Below are 22,800 nucleotides of genomic sequence, written 5' to 3' on the forward strand. Positions count from 1 at the left end.
GGAGCACAGCTTTAGCAGCCCCCCCCCCCACTGCCCAGCAGCCACAAAACTCCCAACCCTTTGACTCTCCTTTAATGCTACATGAGGATCTCCTTCGCCCAACACCCAGGAATGTTTGCCCTTCTCAATCTGTTCCACTTCCAGGAGGCAGCCAAGGGGCCTCAGCTGTGCTGCCCAGAACTCAGGAGACATGGGGAAGAACAGTCATTCATGCACATCCCAGATCTCAGAGAGCAGTGGTGGAAGCTTTTTGTCCTGCAGGCGCAGCGCAAACACTTGCTCTGAGTGGACACTGCTCAGAGTTCGGAGGCTCACCAGTTTCATTAACATACGTGGGAACATTAGTCGGTCCTGGGGGAAGGAGAGGGACAAGCTAAGCCTTTGTTTCTCCCCAGGAAAAGGGACAAAAGCAAGGGAGTTGTGGAAGAGGTAGAGAACTGTCTGTGCTAGATGTAGGCAGAGGGATTCTTGAGGGGAAAATAGATGTGTCAGGGAATAGGCATGGAGCAGAGGAAAAAGGCACCTGGGGAGACTCACATGGGGGTGGTGGATGGAGACGTAAGCATGCAGGGCCTCCACATATGTGTGTTGCAGCCTCTCTACTTGGAGCTGGTCCTGCACATTGGGCCGGTCTATAGGTCACCAACAGAGTTTAGGAACAGGTCTGGCCAGGGCCTCAGTCCCCTACCCCAGATCACTGCCCCAAAATAGGGATGTGTCCCACAACCTCACCCATCCCCAAATCACAGCAAAGGGCTCCACCCGCACAATCCTGTCCTGTAGGTCCTGCAGTCCTCTGGGGTGCAAGTCTTACTGTGTTTCCCGCCTGCCCCTCCACACACCTGCAGAGAATATGCTGATGGCAATGAGCAAAGCAAACTCAGCATCATTGAGTTGTAGCTCGTTCATGGCTCTGGAGAACTCAAAGATGGGGTTGATGAACTCCACCTGCAGCCCTGGGGAGGAAGAAGGGAGGCTAAAATGTGTGGCAGGAGCAGCAGGAACTTCCTTCTTTCCTCCAGTGCCTTATCTTGGAACAACCAGGAACTCACTAAAATGTCTCCAGGGTTCTGCTGTGTAAGGCAAATTTCTTAACCTAAGTCTCCTCTGTGAAATGGGAGTCCATAGCTGAATCTATGAGGTTGTGATGGTTAAATGTGAAACCATGATGCACTTAGCACGGCAGATAGGAGGTTTTGAATTAATAACAATTCTGCTATTAATTTTTTTTTTGCAGTACCCTGGTGCTAGATCAGGAGTGTCCTACCACTGAGCTACATCTCCAGTCCTTAATAATTTTTTTTAAAGAATTTTTTTTAATATTTATTTTTTAGTTCTCGGCGGACACAACATCTTTGTTGGTATGTGGTGCTGAGGATCGAACCCGGGCCGCACGCATGCCAGGCGAGCGTGCTACCGCCTGAGCCACATCCCCAGCCCCTGGTACTTAATAATTTTTCAGAAAAGTTCTTGCTAAAGTACAGAGGCTGGCCTCAAACTTGTGATCCTCCTGTTTCAGCCTCCCGAGTTGCTGGTATTACAGGTCTGTGCTACTACACATGGCTTGAAAAGATATTTTTATCTTCCTTTTTAACCAAAGGAAGAGATGCTTCTATTTCTAGATACACAGGGCTCTCAAAAATTCTAATAACAAGCCAAGCGAGATAGTGCCTCCCTATATCCCAGCAATTCAGGAGGCTGAGGCAGTATTGCAAGCTGGAAGCTAGCCTCAGCAACTTAGCAAGACCTTGGTGGGGATATGGCTAAGTGGTAGAGCACCCCTGGGTTCAAACCTCAGTACCACAAAAAAAAAAAAAAAAAAGGAAGAAAGAAAGAAAAAAGAATTTATGATCTTTCTGAGTACAGCAACTCAACAGGTCAAGGCAGGAGATTTCAAACTTGAGACCATCCTCTGCAATTTAGCAAGATCCTGTCTTAAAAGAAAAGAAAAGCAGGCTGGAGGTGTAACTTGGGGTAAAGTGCCCCTGGATTCAATCCCTAGTACCCACAGCGGGGAAAAGATTTTTTGCTGACAAATGATCTTATCTGAATATGAGGCATACATATATATATATATATATATATATATATATATATATATATATATATATATATATACACACACATACACATACACATACATATATATACATACATATATACATATATATATATATTATTTTAGTTGTAGATGGACACAATATCTTTATTTATTTATTTTTATGTGGTGCTGAGGGATCACATATGCAAGGCAGGTGCTCTACCACTGAGCTATAGCCCCAGCCCGAGGCATACATTTCATATAGCACATCCCAGAGGGAACACAGCAGTGTGGTTAAGGGTGTGGACTTTGGTGCCAGATTGCCAAGATTTCAGTCCTAGCTTTACCATTACTAGGTTGTGTGATCTTGAATAAATTTTTTGTTTGTTTGTTTTTGGGGGTTTTTTGTTTTGTTTTTTTATTTTTTTAGTTATAGATGGACACAATACCTTTATTTATTTATTTTTTTTTATGTGGTGCTGAGGATCAAACCCAGGGCCTCACAGATGCTAGGCAAGCACTCTACAACTGAGCCACAACCCCAATTCCTTGGGTAAGTTGTTATGTCTCTCTGGGCCTTGGTTTTCCTATCTGTAATATAGATGATAACATTACCTGCTTCATAAAGTCCTTAGAATATAAGTGACATAGATGTAACTACCATGTAAATGTTAGTTGGAATTTTTAAAAATTTTATCTTAATGGAACCAGTCTTCTTAAAGAGAAAAAAACTAAAACATGACAAACTGTGACCTAAAGCCACTACACTTAGTGGACACTTCTCCCACACACATTTTCAAAGTCTTTGCACCCACACTGTTCTCTAGGCTTTCTCAGATTTCTTTTAGCAACCATCTGCTACACTTTTCCATTGGGAGGCTTCTTGATTAGTCACTTCCTGTACTTTCACCCTGATGTTTATCAAATGCTGTGTTGATCCATTTAATGGGCAAACCCTATTTTATAAAGCATTTCTTGGTGAGGTTTTAAGCCCCCAAGTGTGCCCCAAAGCCCCTCTAAACTAGATGAACAGCTCACATAGGATCAGTCCACATCCTTAGTTTTCTATCATGGGCAGCATATGGTTGGAGATGCAGAGGAGGAAGGAGACCTAACATAATAGAGGCCCTGAAGGAAGAAAACAACAAGTAACAAAGGAAAAAAAAAACAACTACAACAACAAATAAAAAATAAATAAAAAAAGAACCCCTAGTTCCTTCTAAAACCTCACTTCTGATGAAATGAGAAATCAAAAGCCAACTTGATGACATCAGAATGGCTTATATAAAGAAATCTATAAATAGGTATAGATTCAGATAGCTCAAGTCAAGGGCTGAAGGGACACAGAGATATTAAAACTGGAAAGGGTTCAGGAAGGAGGGTGTTCTAAAGGAGAAGACTAAGAGGCCTGGGATAAAAACAATTTGGAGAAAAAGATGGTAGAGAAAACAGGCTTTACAGCTAGATAAAGACCTCTAATCACCCCAATCAGGTGCCTGTATATTCCAGTGATATACAGAAGGCAATAGGGGCAACACAGCCCAGCCCTGCCCTACAGTTAAGGGAGGCCTTCCTAGAAAGTTCACTGGGTGGCCCATGTTGAGATAAGAGACACATGAGGTGTCCTGAGTCACCAGAAACCAGGGAAGGACTTATGAATTTTGGCCTAGAAACCAGGATCTCCCAACCCTGAGAATGGAGTCATAGCATCAGCCATATGTTACAGACCTGCTCTTTGTTGTTAAGCTACTTGGTCTCCTACTAAGCCCCAATTCCAGTTCCTCCAACATTTCCTCGGTGGTCTTCCATCTTTTCCCAACCCTGCTTCCCCACACAAACATTACCAGTAGCTAAAAATGAAGAAAACCCCTGCTTAACACTAAGCCAGCATCAGACAGAAAGCAGCAATGAGAACTAATTTTTTTTTTCTTTTTCCTGCAATAATGTGGATTGAACCCAGGGACACTCTACCACTAAACCAAATCCCCAACTTTTTTTTTTTTTTTTTTGTAGTTGTAGTTGGATAGAATGCCTTTATTTTATTTGTTGATTTTTTTTATGTGGTGCTGAGGATCGAACCCAGTGCCTCATACATGCTAGGCAAGTACTCTGCCACTGAGCTACAACCCCATCCCCTCCCTTTTTAAAAATTTTTTTTTTAGTTTTAGGTGGACACAACATTTTTATTTTATTTTTATGTGGCGCTGAGGATCGAACCCAGTGCCTCATGCATACTAGGTGAACACTATACCACTGAGCCACAACCCCAGCCCCCAAATCCCTAACTTTTTTATTGTTTTTTAAGTTTTGAGACTGGGTCTTGCTAAGTTGCTGAGACTGGTCTCCAACCTAGTGATCCTCCTGCCTCTGCCTCCCAAGTCACTGGGATTACAGGTGGGCGCCACCAAAGGTAACAATGTAAATCAATTCTTAGAGAAAACACTCCAGATACAAGATGAGGATAGAACTGTTTGCCTTTGTCCTACAACTGTGCCATCTGGGTATCTTTGTCATGTTTCAGCTCCAGTTCCGAGGGTCAGCAGAAAGAGCAATTGGAAACGAACAGGGGAGAGAGCCCAGCCATAAGAGCGTTCAGTGACATGACGTTTGCCTAGCATGTATGAGGGTCCTGGATTGACCCCAAGTACCAAAAAACAAAAAAGTTGGGGGCAGTCAGCCCACATGATCCTTAAAGAGCACATCTGAAAAGATCGGTTCATTTTTAACTACTAAAAGGCTAGGTTCAGCGGGGCATGGTGGCACATGCCTGTAATCCTAGCAGCTCAGGAGACTGAGGCAGGAAGATCATGAGTTCAAAGCCAGCTCAGCAACTTAGGGAGACCCTAAAGCAAGTTAGCAAAACCTTGTCTCAAAATAAAACATTAAAAAAAAAGGACTGGGAAGTGGCTCTGTGGATAAGTGCCTTTGGATTCAATCCCTAGTACAAAAAAAATAAAATAAAATAAAAGGCTATAAAGTCTTTTCTTCAAGGAAAATGTTATGAAGAACTATAATATCCAGTGTAGATTTAAATAGACCTTCTTATTTGGTTAAAGCAAAGATGAAGGACATTCTTCTGCCTCCCTGTATCTTCTCTAAGGTGACTTCCAGAACCCCTCAGGCTAATTGAAATACAGTTCCAAAACAACAGACCTAATGCAGCCGAGGACAGAGATCTATTTGGAGCAGTTGAAAGAGGCCTTTCAACATTCTAACTTTTCTCTCTTGGACAAACCATTGGCCTTCCCTTCACAACCACCCAAACCTCAGCCCAAGCTCTGAAATCACAATGGGCTCCGTGACAAACAACACCTGTCCATCCAGCTCAGTCCCTCTGTGATCTCAGCTCTCACCTGCTTTGGCAAAATCTTCCCGGTTATAACTGAAATCCTTGAGGAAGGTGATGCTCTCGCTCCCAGGGTTGTATCGCCGAGAAGTTTCCAGAAGCATCACCTGCACACAAGTAGCAGCCCCGCCAGAGAAAATGAGGGCTGATCTTGGGACACAGGCCTTTGAGGGACAGTTGAGTCTCCTTCTCCCTACTTCCCAGTGGATTGGGCTCTCCCTGCCAGATGCCTGCATGCCCCCCCACAGACAATGCCACACTGCTTCTCCCTCCATCCCTTGACCTGTCCAGCCACCTCAATTGCAGAAGTCTTCAGCAGGGCGATCTGGTCCTCTCTGCTGAGCTGTAGGAAGCCTGGGAGCTGTTTAGCAAAGTCTACGATCTCTTGCACAGACACGATGGCCAGCTCAGTGAAGTGGGCAAAGCGCTGCTGACGGGCCTCCCGGCTCTGGGGGTCTGGGGCCATGGGCCAAGGCTACCCAGGGGGGCAAGGAGAGAAAAGGCAAAGCACTTTGATTAGACATCCAGAAGCCAGCTGGTGCCCTGGCCACGTCTCCCCAGGCCCATCAAGTACCTTACCGTCACACGAAGTCGGTCTGAAAAAGAGCGCCTGTTACACTGTTGCTGGGCAGCGACCAGCTTCTCGATCATGCCCAGTTGCTCTGGACTGAGCTGGGGGAGCACTTGGGGAGGTGAGGGGGCCCTCGGGGGCACCGATGTGGCCTGAGCCTGTTCCTCTTCTTGCCGTTTCAGTTTCTTCAGGCGGATCTGTTCTTCTGAAAGGACACCTAAGGACAGGGCCAGACGTGAGGAGGGGAGAAGTGGGGTGACAGGAAGCAAGGATGGGGCACGGGGGGGTGGTTTGAGTCTCCAGAAAAGCAGACAGCATTGGGTAAAAGCCAGAAAGAGATTTGAATCTATCCTCATGGACTGGGTAGGAAGCCTCTGTAGGCATGGGCACCTTCCTGCCCTCACACCAGGGTGCCCTCTTTCCATCAGTGTCTCCCCAGCCTGCCCCCCACCACACTCACACTCTTCCCGCATGCCTGCCTGGCGGCATTTGCGAAGCCGACACTCCTGGCACTTGCGACGCATGTAGGTATCCATGGGGCAGTGGCCACCACTGTGGCAGACATAGCGAGCTCCTTTGATGACACTGCGGCGGAAGAATCCCTTGCAACCCTCGCAGCTCAGCACGTTGTAGTGGAAGCCAGAGGCCTTGTCTCCACATACACTGCACAGCTCGTTCCCCAGCATTTTGGGGGCTGGCCCTTTTTTCCGCTTTTGTGGACGGAGCTCTGGATACAAGGAAGAGCCTTAATATTCTTCCTGACTCAGTCACTGGGCACTCAGTGACCTTCATCCCCTTCATTGTATGAAGTCTAGTCTCCCTTTTTGGAGACAGGATTTTACTGTTTCCCCCACGGCCTCCAACTCCTGGGTCCCAGAGATCCTCCTGCCTCAGCCTCCAAGTAGCTGGGACTACAGGGGCCCCCAGAAGGAATAACTTAGACTATTTATCATAACAACAGTAGATCTCATTTGCCAGGGCCATTGTGTCCTAGGTACTGTATGAGCCCTTTATAAGTATTGATCCTTTAGATAACCATAATTATTAATCTCACTTTACAAATAATGAAAATGAAGTTCAGAAAGGCCTAAGGTATAAACAAATTCATACTTAGATCACTTGGACCTAGTTGATGCAAAGTCTTTAACCATAGTATTATAAAGAAAAGAGCCCCAAGGTGTCCCTCCCATATCCAGGGAGCCTGTACCTCCCCCAAATACAGAAGCTCCTCACCTGTGGTCTCTGGAAGGGACTCTGCCCTGGGGAATAGGGCTGTGGGTTCTGCTGACTCCAGCCCCATCCCCTCAGCAGATTGGGGCACCCTGGCTTCCTCCCTAAGGACGCAGCTGCGGCCTCCCCGAGCCTGGCTGCTTGCATCTTGGACATCTGGATCCCACAGCTCCACGGCAGAATCTGAACCAAAAGGAGAGGCACAGAGGGGTCCCGTGTCCCATCCCAGCTCCACTCCCTAACGTCCTAGCTGGGAAACTGCAAACCTATCTCCTCGGAGGGCAACCACACCCCAGCTCATGCTCTGTGACTCCAGGACCAGTCAATTGTAATCCATTGCACATCAAGACCTTAAACAAAGATGCTAATCTTTGGGACATCCATTTCAGAGATCAGACAGAACTCTCCAAAGCCAAAGCTGGGCAAGCAACAGAATGCCAACTCCCCCAGCCGCAAGCCCAGATTGAGGAGCACTGGGCAGGAGTTTACAAGGGCCAGAGGACCAGGTACCAGAATCAGGGCAGAGGTGGTCTGGAGAAGAGGCATGCAATACAAAGAATAGCTCTGGATTGCTCTCTGCAGGAAGGCAGAATGCAGGTAGCGAAGGAGGTTGATTCCTGAAAGAGGAGAGAAGCCACCAGAGGAGTTCTGGCTCAGGTGAGAGGAATGGATTAAAGAAGCTTACCAGGAGAAACATCAGGCACAGGGGCCTCCAGCCACAAGGACATCTCTTCCTGGAGCCCTGGACATTACCAAGACACTGTCCTGCAGGAACGACCAGGGTTATATTCTTTTTTCAGTACTAGGAATCAAACCCAGGGTCTCATACCTGCCAAGCAAGTGCTCTGCCACTGAGCTACCCCCTGACCAACAGGATTTTTTAAAACCCACTTTGCAGATGCAGAAACTGAGGTTCAAAAAGATTAAGTAATTGCCTACAGTCACACTTTTAGATGGTGTAGAGCCAAGACAGTAGCCCAACCTGACTCCAAAGTCTAAGCTCTTGACCACCATGCCACCTTTCTCTCCCTAGTTCTCCTTTGGGCCATCAGGGAATGTCTGTCAGAGCCCTTGCCCCCTCACTCTAGTTTTAGGAGAGCCAAAGTTAGGTAGCGATAAGAGATGGGATCAAGGCTCACTCCCTGAAGACAAGCACCTTGTCAGAAAATCTCACTCCCACTGCTTTCTGGGATCTGGAGCAAGGCTCCTCTGCTCCAAAGTCTCCCTAACTCACACCACGACCTCCTCCCCAGCTCCCCTCAGGAGTCCTGCCACCTAACAGAACCCTGTCCCTGCCCCAAGCCCCCACCACCTTCACCCCGCTCTTTCCCCAAGAGACCCTTTTTAAGGTCCTTAGAACAACCCCCCACCCGACCCTAGACACGCAGCACCCCCAGGCCACTGCTGAGAAGACCCACCGAATCCCCAGGCCACCAGACTTCCTGGCTGCAGTCTCTGGAGCCCCCTTGCTGGGAGAGGAGGATGGTGCAGTCCCCTGTCCCGAGGCTGCGCGGCCAGCCGGCGACTGGAGCTGAGCTGAGGGACCCGGAGCCCCGGGGAAGTAGTACTGTGGGGAAAGACTGAGGGAGGAACTGACAAGGGTCGGGCCACCTCTCCTCCCGCCGACCAAACGGAGCCTGGCCTCCTCGCCCCCGCCCACGGGGTAGCTTCCCCACAGGCCGACTCCTCCCCGGCCAGCCACCCCCTCGGCCGGCGCCACCCCACCCGGCCCCTACCCTCAACCGAGACAGTCGCATTTCCCCACAGACCGGCCCGGTTCCATGTCTCTCCCCTTCCTCTGTCCACCCTGGAGGCTCTTTGCTCTTACTGAAGGACTGCTTCCCAGGCACCCCCACCCCAATCCCGGCAGCCTCCAGAGTCAGCGTTCCCTCCCCTCCATAGACACCTCGCGGAGCAAAGGTCTCGGCTCGGCCCAGAATTGCGACACCCAGCCCCAGCCTGCGATCGCAGCCTCCCTCCTCCTCCCCTGCCTCTGGGAAGGGGCCAAGCTCTCCCCACTAGCTCCAGGACAGAGCCAAGCTGGTAGAACTCCAAGGGTGGAGAGACGCAGGTGCTGGGCCTTCCAGGGAGTCTGTCTGTGGGTGCCCTTCGGGTCGGGGTGGGAGGACAGAGGGGAGAAAGCCAGGAGAGAGGGGCTGGTAGGAAGTCAGCCCTGAACAACCGCAGACCTGGGACAGTGGTAGGGGTAGCAGATGACAGCAACACAGGGAGCCTAGGTTGGACCCAGGAAGGCATGAAGTTGCCTCATCCTGGGGATGGTCCTACTGAGGTGGTGGCAGGCTCCATTGAGCCTCACAGCATAGCTTTCCTGCCTGGGACACAGATCCACCCCTGAAGGAAGACACCGTGTTTCACTGATTCTCTCTCTCCCATAATCCCTGATACAGGAGCTGGCATAGAGGAGACAACAGAGTAGGTACTGTGTTCTTGTTTGATAAATGGATAAGAAGAAAAATATGATCTTCCTTATCCCATACTTTTTGGCTCAATTTCAACTAGGCATTTGGGGTCTGGGATGAGTCTGGGTTCAAATCCTCATCCTGCCTCCCTTTAGCTGTGATTCCCCCCACCAGGTGCTGGGGATCCGACTCCATGTATCCCATTTAGGCAAACTCTCTACCACTGACCTACACCCCCAGCACAGATGTGTGATCTTGATTAAGCAAGTTACTTATGTCTGTGAACCTCTTTGGGTCTTTAGGATGGAGGGCTGGGGATGTGGCTCAAGCGGTAGCACCGCTCGCCTGGCATGCATGCGGCCCAGGTTCCATCCTCAGCACCACATACAAACAAAGATGTTGTGTCTGGCGAAAACTAAAAAAGAATACATAAATATTAAAATTTAAAGAAAAAATAAATAGAATGGAGATAACAGTTTTGCCATGTATACATGTTCAAGCAGATAGTATCAGAGCAAATACTAAGTATTCAAGAACTGGCAGTGTTAATCTTTACCACTCCAATCCTTTCAGATATAGGTCTTCCTATCCACATGAAGCTATACATCACTTTCCGAGTCCTTGTTTCTATATACAAGTCCCTCACCATCTTGTTCAGTCCTTAGAGCACTGCCAGGAGGGAGGGAGGGTAAATCAACTCCATTTTACAGGGAACACTGAAGCTCACATGAAGGCCTCGCAAGACCACACACAGCGGCTGATCTGGGATCAGAATCCAGATGTTCCCACTCCAGTCCCTGTGCTCTTTTTGTCTTGGCATCAGAGTACAGGACGTTCTTGTCTTGTTGCCTCTCAGGTCTGATGAGCCAGTGAAGTGAGAGGGAAGGAGCCAGGGCTGGTGGGCTGCAGGGAGAGGCCCAGAGCACTGCAGATGCTTTAGCTCGGATGTGCGAGGCAGGAGCTGAGGTTACTCTTGGTTGTTCACCCCCTGACCCATTCCCAGTTTCCTGCTCAAGGCTCTTCCTGTTTTGCTGTGAACTTCAGTTCCCATGGGCCTACATTAAAGCAGAGGACAGGGGCCAGGGCAAGCTGCCAGAGGGACTGAAGCAGACATGAACAGGGCACCAGGGAAGAGGAGAACAGAGGAACAGGGAAAGAGTGGACACAGGGGGTGGGGGAGGACAGTAGGAACAGGAAGGGAGAAGGATGGGAAAGCTGAACAAGAAAGGGGGTTTGGTGAAAGATGGGAGGAAGCACAGGGTAGGGCAGGGGAACAGGCGGGGGCAGGGACACATGTGAGAAGATAGCAGGCGGGGTTGGGGGTGTTGCAAAATCTGCCTGTGTATTCATTTTAAAAAAGCCCCTCTGACAGCCCCCAACTTCTGCCTCCAGCTTTTGCTCTTGTTCCCTCTCATCACAAGGTTATCCCCTCACAAGGTCCCCACCCTACTCTGGGCATTTCTGAGTCATGAGCACAAGGCTCTCTGTTCCTCTCCTGTGTTCCTGCTCTGATTTTCACAAAGCCCCCTGCTGTCCTGGGACAGGAGAAACCAGGGCACCAGCCGCTGGGGCACTGGAGCTGTTCTGTCCCATCACCCATCCAGAGCCTCCCTGCCAAGCTCCAGTGTAGCAGCATGGTCAGAGCTGTCCTGGAGACACCTGGTTTCAAGGAACTGGGGATATAACATGGTCTGGAGCCTGGTGACACATTTTCCAGGAATTAAGAAAAGCTACCTTCATCCATTCCTGATCCTCAACTTCTACTGACACTCTAGTGTCCCTACAGGTGGCTTCCCAGGACCCAGAGCATACACAAGCCCCAGCTAGAGGCCTCTTGCCCAAAGTAGAGCCAGTAGATCACAGCAACCTCTCCCCTAAGGCAGGGAGTCAGCTCAGCCTGGTCTCCTCTAGGGGAGAAAGCATTTGCTAGCACTTCACTGCCAGAGCTATCCCTTCAGGTTACAAGGTTAAGGAGTTCCCTACAACAAGGGAAAGGGAAAGGAAATGGGAGAAGACCAAAACCTGTTGGCACTCTTTCCACAGGATGCTATCTTCCTGAGACCAGTCCCTGGGACTTCAGCCCCAAGCCAGGGCAAGCAGTCAGGTGATCCACAGCTAGAATCCCATGTTCTGCTTTGCCAGCCCCTCTTCATGACACAGTCCCTTCAGCCCACAGGCTTAGGTCCAAGCACCCCAGGCCTAGAGTCCCTTCCTGTCTCCTTGGCTCCTGCAGGAGGCAGCATTCCTAGGAACATACTTGGGAACCTCCTAAGTCACATTTCTGACCCCCCAAACCCCCAGAGGCTTCTTCCAGCAGCAAAGGGAACATAGAAGCAGAAATAGGAGCATTCTCCAGTCCCTGATCACATGCACTACTGGATAACTACCCCAAAGGCACTTATTCCCACGGAGTAGGCCACAAGATTGGGGTTGTAGAAGGGACTGGGGCAACTGCTTCTTGCTCCTTCCTTCACTGTTCTGGAAGGGTAGAAAGGGTGGGGATATCTTTCAGACCACCAAGTATCTACTCAAGTGACTTCTGCCCAACCTCCCAATGACAAGATAGAAGAAGTCAGGAATAAATTCTAAGATCTATAAATTTTAGAGATGACACAGAGGGCAGAAAATGAAGAAGAACAATAACATTTACTTAGTCTCATGTACACAATTTATCTTTACATGCAATGTTTCATTTATTCTCACAATAAATATAAAAAGACAGTTACCAGTAAAGCACAGAGCACCAAATTTGAATACAAGTAAAGCTGACCCAAAAGCTCAAGCTCACATTCAAATTAAAACAAAACATAGCTGGGCACAGTGGTGCACCCCTGTATTCCCAGGAATTTGGGGGACTGAGGCAAGGAGATCAAAAGTTCAAGGCCAACCTCAGCTACTTAGCTAGACTAACCCAAGATAAAAAATAAAAGGGCTGGGGATGTAGCTCAGTGGTAGAGCATCCCTGGTGAAATCCCCAGTACCACAAGATGATGATGATGATAAAAAACAAAACAAAACAAAACAACAAAAAAAAACAACACTTTACTCTATTACACAAAGCAGCCTCTCCAGATGGGAAAAAAAAAAAAAAACCATAGTTAACTCACCCGGATTTAGGTTTGCTTCTGCCAACACAGAGTAGAACAATGATTTCCAAACCTGGTCTTATCATGCTTCAGAGCATGATTTTAGTCTAGGGTACGTCCATATATCCATCTATCTATTCATATACATGTCTCTCTCTCTCTTTTTAATCTGTAGTTAGGAACCAAGGTGTGAAGAACAAAGAATCATCTGGTAAAAAATATGCAAAAGCTGGGGAATCAGGAAATCAAGGCTGTGCTCTAGGTTCTACCATCTCCTTCTACTCCCCACCCTTCTTGGAATCATTTCTCACTATAAAAATTAAAATAACATCTGCTTCATCAATCCCTCCTACATGGGATATTGTAAGCACCAAGGATATAGACATTTGAGCAAGTGGGAGGAAAAGCAAAAGATGGGTTTCGGCAATTTTTTGTTCTACTTGCTAAATTTTGGTGATCTGCAGATCTAGCTGGATGCAGTGGCACACAGTTGTAATCACTTATTTGGAAGACTGAGGCAAGAGGATTGAAAATTTGAGGACACCTGGGCAACTTTATGAGAACCTGCCTCAAAATTTAAAAAGGGCTGGGGTGAAGCTCAGTGGTATAAGGCCTCTGGGTTCAATTCCCTGTGCTGAAAAAAATTAAACAAAATAAAAAAGAAATAAAAGGGGCTGGTAGTGTACCCTTGGGTTCAATCTCCAGTACGCAATAAATAAAATAAAACAAATAAATCAAAATAAAAATCTAAAAAGCCTAATATTTATGCAGCATTTTGCCAGTTAGTCATGACCCACTTAATTCCACTAAAGAGAAAAAGTTTCTTTTAATAGAAATCTCTTTATTAAAGGTACTCTGGAGCTACCAAATATAGTTTAGCAAAGCATTTTGAGTAGCCTGCACGTAGTCTGCAGCCTGTAAGAAACAGTCGATTACAAAGACTATTTAGCTGGGAAGAGAAAATTGAATTTGAGTCCATGCTTCTGAACCATGTCACTTGCCTCTCTAGTTTTTTCCTAATTTGTAAAATAAGAGGATTAGGTTAGATCAGGGATTCAGAGATGCTGGTTTATAAAGCTATGAAGTGTCTTTGTGAAACTCTTGAGATTATAAGCAAAATTCTAATGTATGTTTATATGTGTGAACATTTTTATGGAAGGCAGAGGGCTAAATTTTCATCCAATTCATAAAGGGGCTTGTGACTGAAAAGGTTAAGAGCTATTTGCCTACCTAACCTTCTTATTCTATTTACTCCTCAGCCTCCTTCATGACGTTTCTTGAAGTAAAGTTTAGATCAGTGTGTGTGTGTGTGTGTGTGTGTGTGTGTGTGTGTTTTGAATCTGGGGTCTTAGAGCAAGATAATAACAGTTCTGATCAGTTTTATTTGTCAATGATGAGGTGAAGTTGCGTCTAATGGGCAGATCTGAATCAAAGCATCCCAAGGGTCTATGATCTGTCCCTCAAAACTGTGTCACTCCAAGCTCAGAGTCACAACAAAGTCCTAAGGCCAGAGTGGCGGCACCTGAATCCTAAGAGACAAAGCCAAGAGGGTCTCTGATTCTGCAGAAATCCCACCTACTTTTACTCTATATTATGTGCCTGCCCCAAAAATCTCTCTCCAAAGGTCTGAAATTCTCCTTTATGGATTCATTGGTTTGGGTTTGGAAAGTCTGAGCATCCCGTGCAACCCAACTCCTTTGGGAAGAAGTATGACGTCTTGACTCTAAACTGAAACTTGTAAGTAAACTAGAGGAAAGACAGGGAAAGCACTGGAAAAAGCAAGTGAGAGGGCTTCTGAAGCTTTGCTCCGGGCAGGCATGAACAGTAGACTCAAGGGCACAGGGAGTCCAAAGGGCTGTTTACACGTTTTGCCCTGCACCTCTCCCGGGAAATGCGGACCGAGCCAAGGCTCAAACTCCACCCGAAGGCCAGGGGCGTGGTGAGGGACGCCCCATATTTCCCTACCCTTCGCTCCAATTCAGCACTCTCGGGCTCTGGGATCAGGACCAGCTGCACCCGGCCTGAGGGGGCGCTCGCTCTCCAGGCCACGGCCCCGCCCAGGGCAAGTGCCACTTTAGTACGGGAAGGGGCAGCCCTGACCCCGTGTGCTCTTTACCAAGACTAGGTCTTCAAGTCCTTTTGCCGCGCAATGTCGCCCTACATTCCTACGTGTGTCCCCCACTGCCAGATGGCGAAACTCCTCTACGTATTCCCTTCCAAATTCTACCATCCCTGCTGCCCCCCCTTAGTAAGATGGCGGCGAGCGCACTTCCGGCGTGTGTCCTTTCGTGTGTGTCCGGGCGGCTGCAGCTGGTGCCACTCAGCGCGTTCCGCCCTCTTTGCGCGCACACACACTAGAGCGATGATGGCCGGCAGACTGCACGGCTGGAGCTGGGCGGTTCTTCTCCAGCTCCTTCTTGGCATGAACCTGATGGTGATGCCACTCACCCAGGCCCGGAGTCTGCGCTTCGTTACCTTGGTAATGGGCGACAGTGTCACCAGAGGGTTTGCTAGAGGTAGAAGGGCAAAGGCCTGCTGGGAGGGAGGGGCAGGGCTTGTGATGGGGGTCGAGGACTAGAGGAGAAGATGTGGTTTAGTAGACCACTGGCCTGGGGAGCTCGAGGGTCTGGGTTCAGAACTGATGTGGAGCCCTGGGTCATTCTGGGGGGCAGGGCGTTCTGGTAAGGAGTTCTGTATCAGCAGGTAGGTGGGATGAGTCTTCTCTGGGACAAGGATGTGATTAAAAGGTTAAGAGACTCGCCAATAAAGACGACTTTGATGATTTTTTTCCCCTTCAGTTTTACCCACTGAAAGCATTATTCTCACTGTTTTGTTTTTGTTTGTTTTTTTCTTCCCACTTGTGCCTTTGGCTTCCCCATGGTCTCCAGTTACATTGCTTAGTCAAGTTAGCATCCTCCTGAACTCTGGTCTTTTGCAGTGGGTAGTGGTGAGGCTTCCCAGAGAGAGTGAGGCTCCCTTTCCCCAACACGGGGCAGAGGTATGCTCTGTGTTCCTGTCAAGGAGACCCTTCTGACCTGTAGGCAAATCATTTTGTTTCCTCAGCTTTACCGACATGGAGACCGTTCACCAGTGAAGACATATCCCAAGGACCCCTATCAGGAAGAGGAATGGCCCCAGGGGTTTGGTCAACTAACCAAGGTGGGTCAGAAGCCAGCTCACCCTCAGGATTAGCTGTAGAATGAATAACCTTTGGCCAGGCGTGGTGGTGTCACAGTTCCGTAATCCCAGTTACTTGGGAGGTGAAGGCAAATGATTGAAAATACAAGGCCAGCTTGGGCAATTTAGTGAGACTCTGTTTCAAAATTTAAAAATAAATTAAAAAGATCTAGGGATGTAGCTCCGTGTTTGAGTGCCCCATGGTTTAATCCCCAGTACTGGAAATAAAAACAACAAATGAGTGACCTCTGGAGCAGGTTACAGAACTTGGGGCCCCCTAAACTGCCAGTTCCCACATGGGTATTGACTGACCATATTTTTGTTGTTGTTGTTTTGTGATGCTTGGAGATTGAACCCAGGGTCTTACATGTGCTAAGTACACAGGATCTCACATGTGCTAAGTATACACTCTACTACTGAGCCACATCCCCAGCCCTGACTGAGTTTCTTAACCTTACATTACTGTATGCCTAGGACAATGCCACGTATAGCTGGCCACTTAATAAATGACTCCTGGGATTAAAATAGCCCATTCCTTCTTCTAGCAGAAGTATACTTACAAAGCAACAGCATCTAAAATCCATAGGGTTTATAAACCATTCCTTCCCTCTGAATCCTTTTAACCGTTGGACTTGCCCACAGGAAGGGATGCTACAGCACTGGGAGCTGGGCCAGGCTCTGCGGCAGCGCTACCATGGCTTTCTAAACACCTCTTATCACCGTCAGGAGGTAAGCATGGGAACTTAAGTGACAAGAGGAATGGGATCTATTCTCATTCTCTTCCTTCAGAAAGCTGAGGATAACACTAAACACTCTGGCCTTCCTCCTGCATTTTTGGTCATAGGATGAGACATTTAAGAACTATCTAGAACATACTCCTAGAGGCTCAGTTGCCTCTGCTTGGTTGGGAAGAGGCAAGACTGATCAAGCACCCAACTCAGACTTAAGGAAGGGCCTGGAAAAGTTGTTTTTGGCTGTGAAGTAACAGGCTTTCCCTCCAAAACATTTATTGAGTACCTTCTGTGCTAGTGTTTTGCATACAATTGTGCACCACACAGATACAATGTCTATTTCCAAAAAGCTAAGAGTATACTGGGGGTATCAGATGATAAACCAGGAAGACAAGGTAAAGGGAACAGTGAAGAGTGGCACAGATGCTGCTCCTAAGCTCCTCTCCCCACTCGAGAGATGGTGGTAGCTATAGCTGTTCCTCGGTTACCACTCTCAGCACAGCTGTCTCAAGAGTCTATACATGTTATTTGTTCCCTGAGGCCCAGCTTTATCCTGAGCTTGCCTTTCCCCAGCTTCTTCCCCATTTTCACAAACCCTCTCTCTGTTCCTTATTTTTCCCCACCTCAGTCTCTGAGCCAGTTTATAGAGAACGAGACTCAGCAGACACCAGAGTATCAGAATGAGAGTATTCAGAAAGACCAGGGACAGCCTACTACTGACTAAGCACTTTTGACTAGGAGGAAGGGACATTTGCACTAGAGCCATTCCCACAGTCTGAGTTCTTCACACAGTGCTGATAGTCCCAGCTGATATTTGGGGCCTTGAGGGAGGGAAAGGCAAAAGAAGGGGATGATGGTGGGTTTACAATTTCTGGGTGGCCATCAAGAACAGGTTCTCTCTTTGGGGCCCCAATGAGGGGCTAGAGTGCCCCTACATGTATACACAGGTGAGACTCATGTTGCCATCTCTGCAGGTGTATGTGCGAAGCACGGACTTTGACCGTACTCTCATGAGTGCTGAGGCCAACCTGGCTGGACTCTTCCCTCCCAATGGGATGCAACGCTTCAACCCTAACATATCATGGCAGCCTATCCCTGTTCACACTGTGCCCGTCACTGAGGACAAGGTAAGACTGGCCAACCCTTCCCTGGAGGGGCAAGGGGGACAACTGTGGCCATGGGATTGCTGGTCTAAGACTTCTCTGCCTCTCTTTCCTTCCTTTGGCCTGCAGCTGCTGAAGTTTCCATTGGGCCCGTGTCCGCGTTATGAGCAGCTGCAGAATGAGACTCGGCAGACACCAGAGTATCAGAATGAGAGTATTCGGAATGCAGTGAGTGGGGGCTGAGCCGGAGGTCATCAGACTGCTCTTTCCCCAGGGCAGGACTGATCCCCTAATTCATTTTTCATAGCAATTTCTGGACATGGTGGCCAATGAGACAGGACTTACAGACCTGACTCTGGAGACTGTCTGGAATGTCTATGACACACTCTTCTGTGAGGTGAGCCCACGGAAGTGCCCAGTGGGATTACTTCTCTCTCCCCCTCAGCAGGCCCAAGTCACCAGGATGGTAGAACACAATGCCTGAATTCCGTCATGCCCACTGGGGAGGTCCAGCAAGCTGCTGCCTGTGAAACACGGGAACTTCCCCCACGGGTGAAAAGTCTCAGAGTGGGAAATGTTTACTAGTGGTCAGCAGTTCCTACTCCTCTCCTCCCAGGGCTCTTGTGGTATCAGGCGCCTTTCTGCTGAATCTTGCTCTTTGTGCCTGAGCTTCCTCTCCTGTGCCCTGCAGCCCCAACACGGCCTGCCATTCCAGCCCCTCCGCCTCACCTCTGCTCTCCTCCCCTTCCCTCACACACAGGCACCTTCCCTCTGGGGAAGAGAGCTGCCCCCAGAGAAGCTCTGGCCTAGGCCTGGGGAGTTAACCTGCCCCATACAATACACAGCAAACCCATGGGTTACTCCTGCCACCCTGGGCCTCACCCCAAACCATGCAGCGTCTGAGCCAGCTAAAGGACTTCAGCTTCCGCTTCCTCTTCGGGATCCATGAGCAGGCAGAGAAGGCCCGGCTTCAGGGGGGTGAGTGACAAGGACAGCATGTCACTCCCCTCCACATTGAAAATATGCTATGGGGCTGCTCATGAAATGTTCTCTGTTCTTTCAAAACCATGTTTCCCCCTTGTCTTCCCCTTTAGTCATCCAGCTCTCTCGACACCTAGCCCTGTGACCAGTCAGATTTACATGCTTCTTTTTTGCCATACTTACTAAATTTCACCCATGTCAGAAGACCTTCTCTTCCCTGACTGAATACTTCCTCCAAAGAACTGCTAGGGCTATTTTGAGGGAAGACTGAGAATAATACGTGTGCCAGCTTCCATGCTACAGCACCCAAGAATGTGCCAGCTGTCGAGCCTTTCTGACACCTCAGTAGTTTTCAGAACCTACATATGGCAGTTACCCTGGCATGGAGCCACCATCTTGTGTGTTGTGGAGCAGTCTTAAGTTTACATTTTATTCCACATTGGAGTAATCAAACTGGGAAGGGCCTCATAGCTCACTGATGAAGGGACAGCTTTCTTCATCTGTGTTTAATTATAGATACCTTGTTTTATCTTGCTTCCCTTTGTAAATTTGAAAGTTCTTGGAGGGTAGGGAGTGGTTTAGAGTTCTGACATGGGCCTTGTGAACCTGGGTTGGTGATTAGAACCAGGACTAGCAGAGCTTGAGAGGAGCAAATGGGTCTGATCCAATGATAATGATGGCTATAGCCAGTGACACTGAGGACTTTTCTTCTTCAGGAGTCTTGCTGGCTCAGATACGGAAGAACCTGACCCTAATGGCAACTACCTCCCAACTCCCTAAGCTGCTGGTGTACTCTGCGGTAAGATGCTGAACTCCCCAGTGTGCTGACACCAGGCCAGTGGTTGGATTTCATCTCTACTCAGTGCCTGGGGGTGTTGGGGAGCAGTGCTGATGGACAGGCCATCTCTCTTACAGCACGACACTACCCTTGTTGCTCTGCAAATGGCACTGGATGTCTACAATGGTGAACAAGCCCCCTATGCCTCCTGCCACATATTTGAACTCTGGGAAGATAATGGGTAAGTCAAGCTACCAGTGTGACCTCTGGAGAGGCACTCAGGTATGGCTGGGGGCAGCCCAAGGACTCATTTATAGGCATGGTGAGTAGTTCCCATCGCCTGCTGTCAACCCCCAGGAATTTCTCCGTGGAGATGTACTTTCGGAATGAAAGTAAGAAGGACCCCTGGCCACTGATCCTGCCTGGCTGCTCTCTACGCTGCCCACTGCAGGACTTCCTTCACCTCACAGAGTCCGTTGTGCCCAAGGACTGGCAGCAGGAATGCCAGCTGGCAAGCAGTACTGCAGACACAGGTGAGCTGCTGCCCGCCTCTGTGCTAGTCACATCCCAGGTCATATCCACAAATCTTGAGGGAGCTGTCACACTTCCAGCCATCTTACTGCATCTCCTTGGACATTTCCCTCTTCCACCCTGAGAACATTTTACCCCTTCTTCCCACTCCACCTTCAGGGGATGCACTCACTCACATCACTGAGAAATAAGAGCAGCCAGGAGAGAGCACTCGTTCTCCCACCCTCAGACCTACCGGCTCACAGTTGGCTTTAGCCAGGAAGCAGGGGCAGCTGCTCCACTTTGCATCCCTTGCTTCTGCTCTTCACGAGGACCTCTGATGCCTCAGTGTTCCCTTCTTTCCTGGATAGTCGTATCTCAGAGCCTAACAGAGACCCTGAAGCCCATTCCTCCAGCTCCCCTGATTCATTTGAGGGTAGAATTCATGGAAAAGTTGCCTAGACTCTAGCTTTACTTCCTCACTACTTGTTCTCTCCAAGTGACATTAGATAGTCTCATGTCACCTTCCACTGCACTGAAGCCACCCCTGTCAAGGTGACCAGTACTTAGCTTCTCTCCTCTCAGCAGCATTAACATACTTGATCACTCCTTCCTTAAACACTCCCTTGGGGCCAGAGGTGTACCTCAGTAGTAGAGCACTTTTCCAGCATGTGAGAAGCCCTGGGATGATCCCCAGCACTGCTAAACCCTGCCACCACAAGGTAGGAAAAAGAAAGAACTTTCTTGGTTTCGCCTGGTTTTTCTCCTACTTACAGGCTTCCCTCCCCACTAATAAAACGATGGTCCCCAGCTTTTCCCAGCCCTTTTCTTATTTATCCTGACTCCTGAAATGATCTCAGCCTCGTGGCTCCCATACACCATCTCCATGCTAAGTCCTGTCTTTGTTATGACTTGCAGATGCATGACATCTTCTCTGGGCTAAACTCATGTCCAGCTGACTTGAGGTTTCTACGTGGACGTCTAATGGGGCTTTTGGGTTGACATGTCTAAAATCAGATGCTCTTCCCCTCAAATCTGCTCTTCTTCCAGGCTTCCCCATTTTAGTAAATGCCACATTAGTCACCCTACTGACAGTATAACCCTAGGCAATATTTTTCTCATAACCCACATCCAACCTACTAGCAGATCCTGAAAGCTTAGTCTTTCAGGTGCATGCTCTTCCCTCCTTAGCCCATGTCATCAGCTCTTGCCTGAACTCTTGAAAAGTCTCTAGCATTCTTTCTGGTTCTATTCATATCTGTGTTGATCTCTCATCACATCAGAATCTTCCAGTGGCTTCCTATTCCATAGAGAATGAAATCCAAGTTCTCGACAGGACCTCCCGGCCCTCCTTAGCCTGGTCCTCTGCCCCATCTCCTACTTGCCCCTTGTTTACTTTGTCCAGTGAGACTGTTTTGCTTATCTTGGAACATGCCATGTTTATTCCCATATTGGGGCCATCTGTAGTTGCTTCCTGACCCCCACTCTGCTCTTATATCTTTGTCTCACTCATTGTCTGGTCTGAATTCTTCATTGATGCCTTCCCTGACTGACCTTCTTATAGCACTTATCACTAACCTGTCGTTCCTACCATTTGCTTGTTTATTGGATCTTTCCTCCTAAAATGTGAATTTGGCCTGGGGATGTAGCTCAGTGGTAGAGCAGTTGCCTCCATATGTGAGCTCTGAGTTTGATCTCCAGCACTGGGAAAATAGAACCCATGTGCTAGATATAAACTCCATGAGGGCTGCCTGCATATCGCCTGTATGTCAGAACAGTACCTGGCATATGGTAGATGCTCAACATTTGTTGGAAGAATGCTAACTTTACCTTTCTCTTCCCCTCCCCCTGCCCAGAGGTGATCGTGGCCTTGGCCGTCTGTGGCTCCATACTCTTCCTTCTCATAGTGCTGCTCCTCACCGTCCTCTTCCGGATGCAGGCCCAGCCTCCTGGCTACCGCCACATTGCAGATGGGGAGGACCATGCCTGACAACCACTCAGCCCCCTTCCCTCTGCCTCCTAGGGGAGGTGGGCTGGGCCCTGTTCCTGACTGTTACTGCTCCTCAGCCTATGGACAGGAGACCCTGGGTTGGGCCTCCTTAATTACACCAGCCCAGACGAGCAAGTGGGGCTCGGCTTGGCCCACGGTACCTGTTCTCTCGGCATTCACATGCCTGATGTTCACCAAGTACTGTGTTGGACATTGGCTTTCTCCAAACAGGATTTGCCTCTTCCATATTCCCCAAGGACCTGAGATGTAGACAAGCATTCGGGTTTCACTCAGGACCTGGGATAAAAAAAACTGAAGGAGTCGGTGCTTGATCCGCCTTGCTCTTCCACCAAGCCCTGCTCTTTATCTTCCAGCCTGGAGTCTTTGGCAAATGGGTCATCGGACATCATCTTGCCTCTCAGTGCTTATTTAGAGGGAAAAATTGCACAACTCTGGGGGTACACAACATTTGCTACCAAGGACCTGGATCCCCCAACAACCAGCCAACCAAGTTTTCCTTTGTCCAGCTGAAGCTACCATTAGTCTCAATGGTTCAGGCACTTCTGTCACCCCTTGGTGACTTGAGCAGGTCTGGAAGGGGGTTTGTATTATACTGGGGAGGGAGTTGGGGGAGGTGGGAGGGAGCAGATCATATAGAATCATGAAAATACTCCCTCAGCTGGATTGGGCTCTCCAGGGACCTGAGGTAAATGTAGGTGGTGAACTGGATAGCTTGACTCGCACAGAATAAGGCTGAGGTAGCTCCCGGAGAATGAAGTTTTGGACTGTGAATGCTGGTTTTGTGCCTTTTTTCATTTCTGAGACTCCAGTGTCCC

At 48.6% G+C, this 22,800-nt stretch overlaps 2 protein-coding genes across 5 annotated transcripts; one reads left to right on the forward strand and one right to left on the reverse strand.

The window, feature by feature from the left end:
- Positions 1–55: 55 nt before the first annotated feature.
- On the reverse strand, positions 56–9,079 carry Nr1h3 (nuclear receptor subfamily 1 group H member 3). 4 transcript variants are annotated; one of them, XM_013360643.4, is made up of 11 exons: positions 8,925–9,079; positions 8,607–8,755; positions 7,874–7,953; positions 7,192–7,371; positions 6,419–6,685; positions 5,967–6,175; positions 5,683–5,862; positions 5,395–5,494; positions 843–956; positions 538–632; positions 56–351 (listed from the first exon to the last, which is right to left on the reverse strand). In XM_013360643.4, the coding sequence occupies exons 3-11, from the start codon at positions 7,914–7,916 to the stop codon at positions 205–207; spliced, it is 1,335 nt and encodes a 444-aa protein (XP_013216097.1). In that variant the 5' UTR covers positions 7,917–7,953; positions 8,607–8,755; positions 8,925–9,079; the 3' UTR covers positions 56–204. The 4 variants fall into 4 exon arrangements, with proteins under 4 accessions (XP_013216097.1, XP_077902220.1, XP_077902219.1 ...); XM_078046094.1 differs by having other exon boundaries at positions 9,017–9,035; XM_078046093.1 differs by having other exon boundaries at positions 8,607–8,768; positions 8,925–9,030.
- A 5,933-nt stretch (positions 9,080–15,012) lies between these two features.
- Acp2 (acid phosphatase 2, lysosomal) lies at positions 15,013–22,756 on the forward strand. Its single transcript, XM_005329988.4, has 11 exons — positions 15,013–15,173; positions 15,758–15,853; positions 16,514–16,600; positions 17,577–17,729; positions 17,835–17,933; positions 18,013–18,102; positions 18,551–18,683; positions 19,403–19,485; positions 19,602–19,705; positions 19,822–19,997; positions 21,831–22,756. Exons 1-11 carry the CDS (start codon positions 15,057–15,059, stop codon positions 21,962–21,964), a joined length of 1,272 nt encoding a protein of 423 aa, XP_005330045.2. The 5' UTR covers positions 15,013–15,056; the 3' UTR covers positions 21,965–22,756.
- The last annotated feature ends 44 nt before the right edge of the window (positions 22,757–22,800 follow it).

The sequence above is a fragment of the Ictidomys tridecemlineatus genome, chromosome 4, assembly GCF_052094955.1.
Source record: "Ictidomys tridecemlineatus isolate mIctTri1 chromosome 4, mIctTri1.hap1, whole genome shotgun sequence".
Lineage (NCBI taxonomy): Eukaryota > Metazoa > Chordata > Mammalia > Rodentia > Sciuridae > Ictidomys > Ictidomys tridecemlineatus.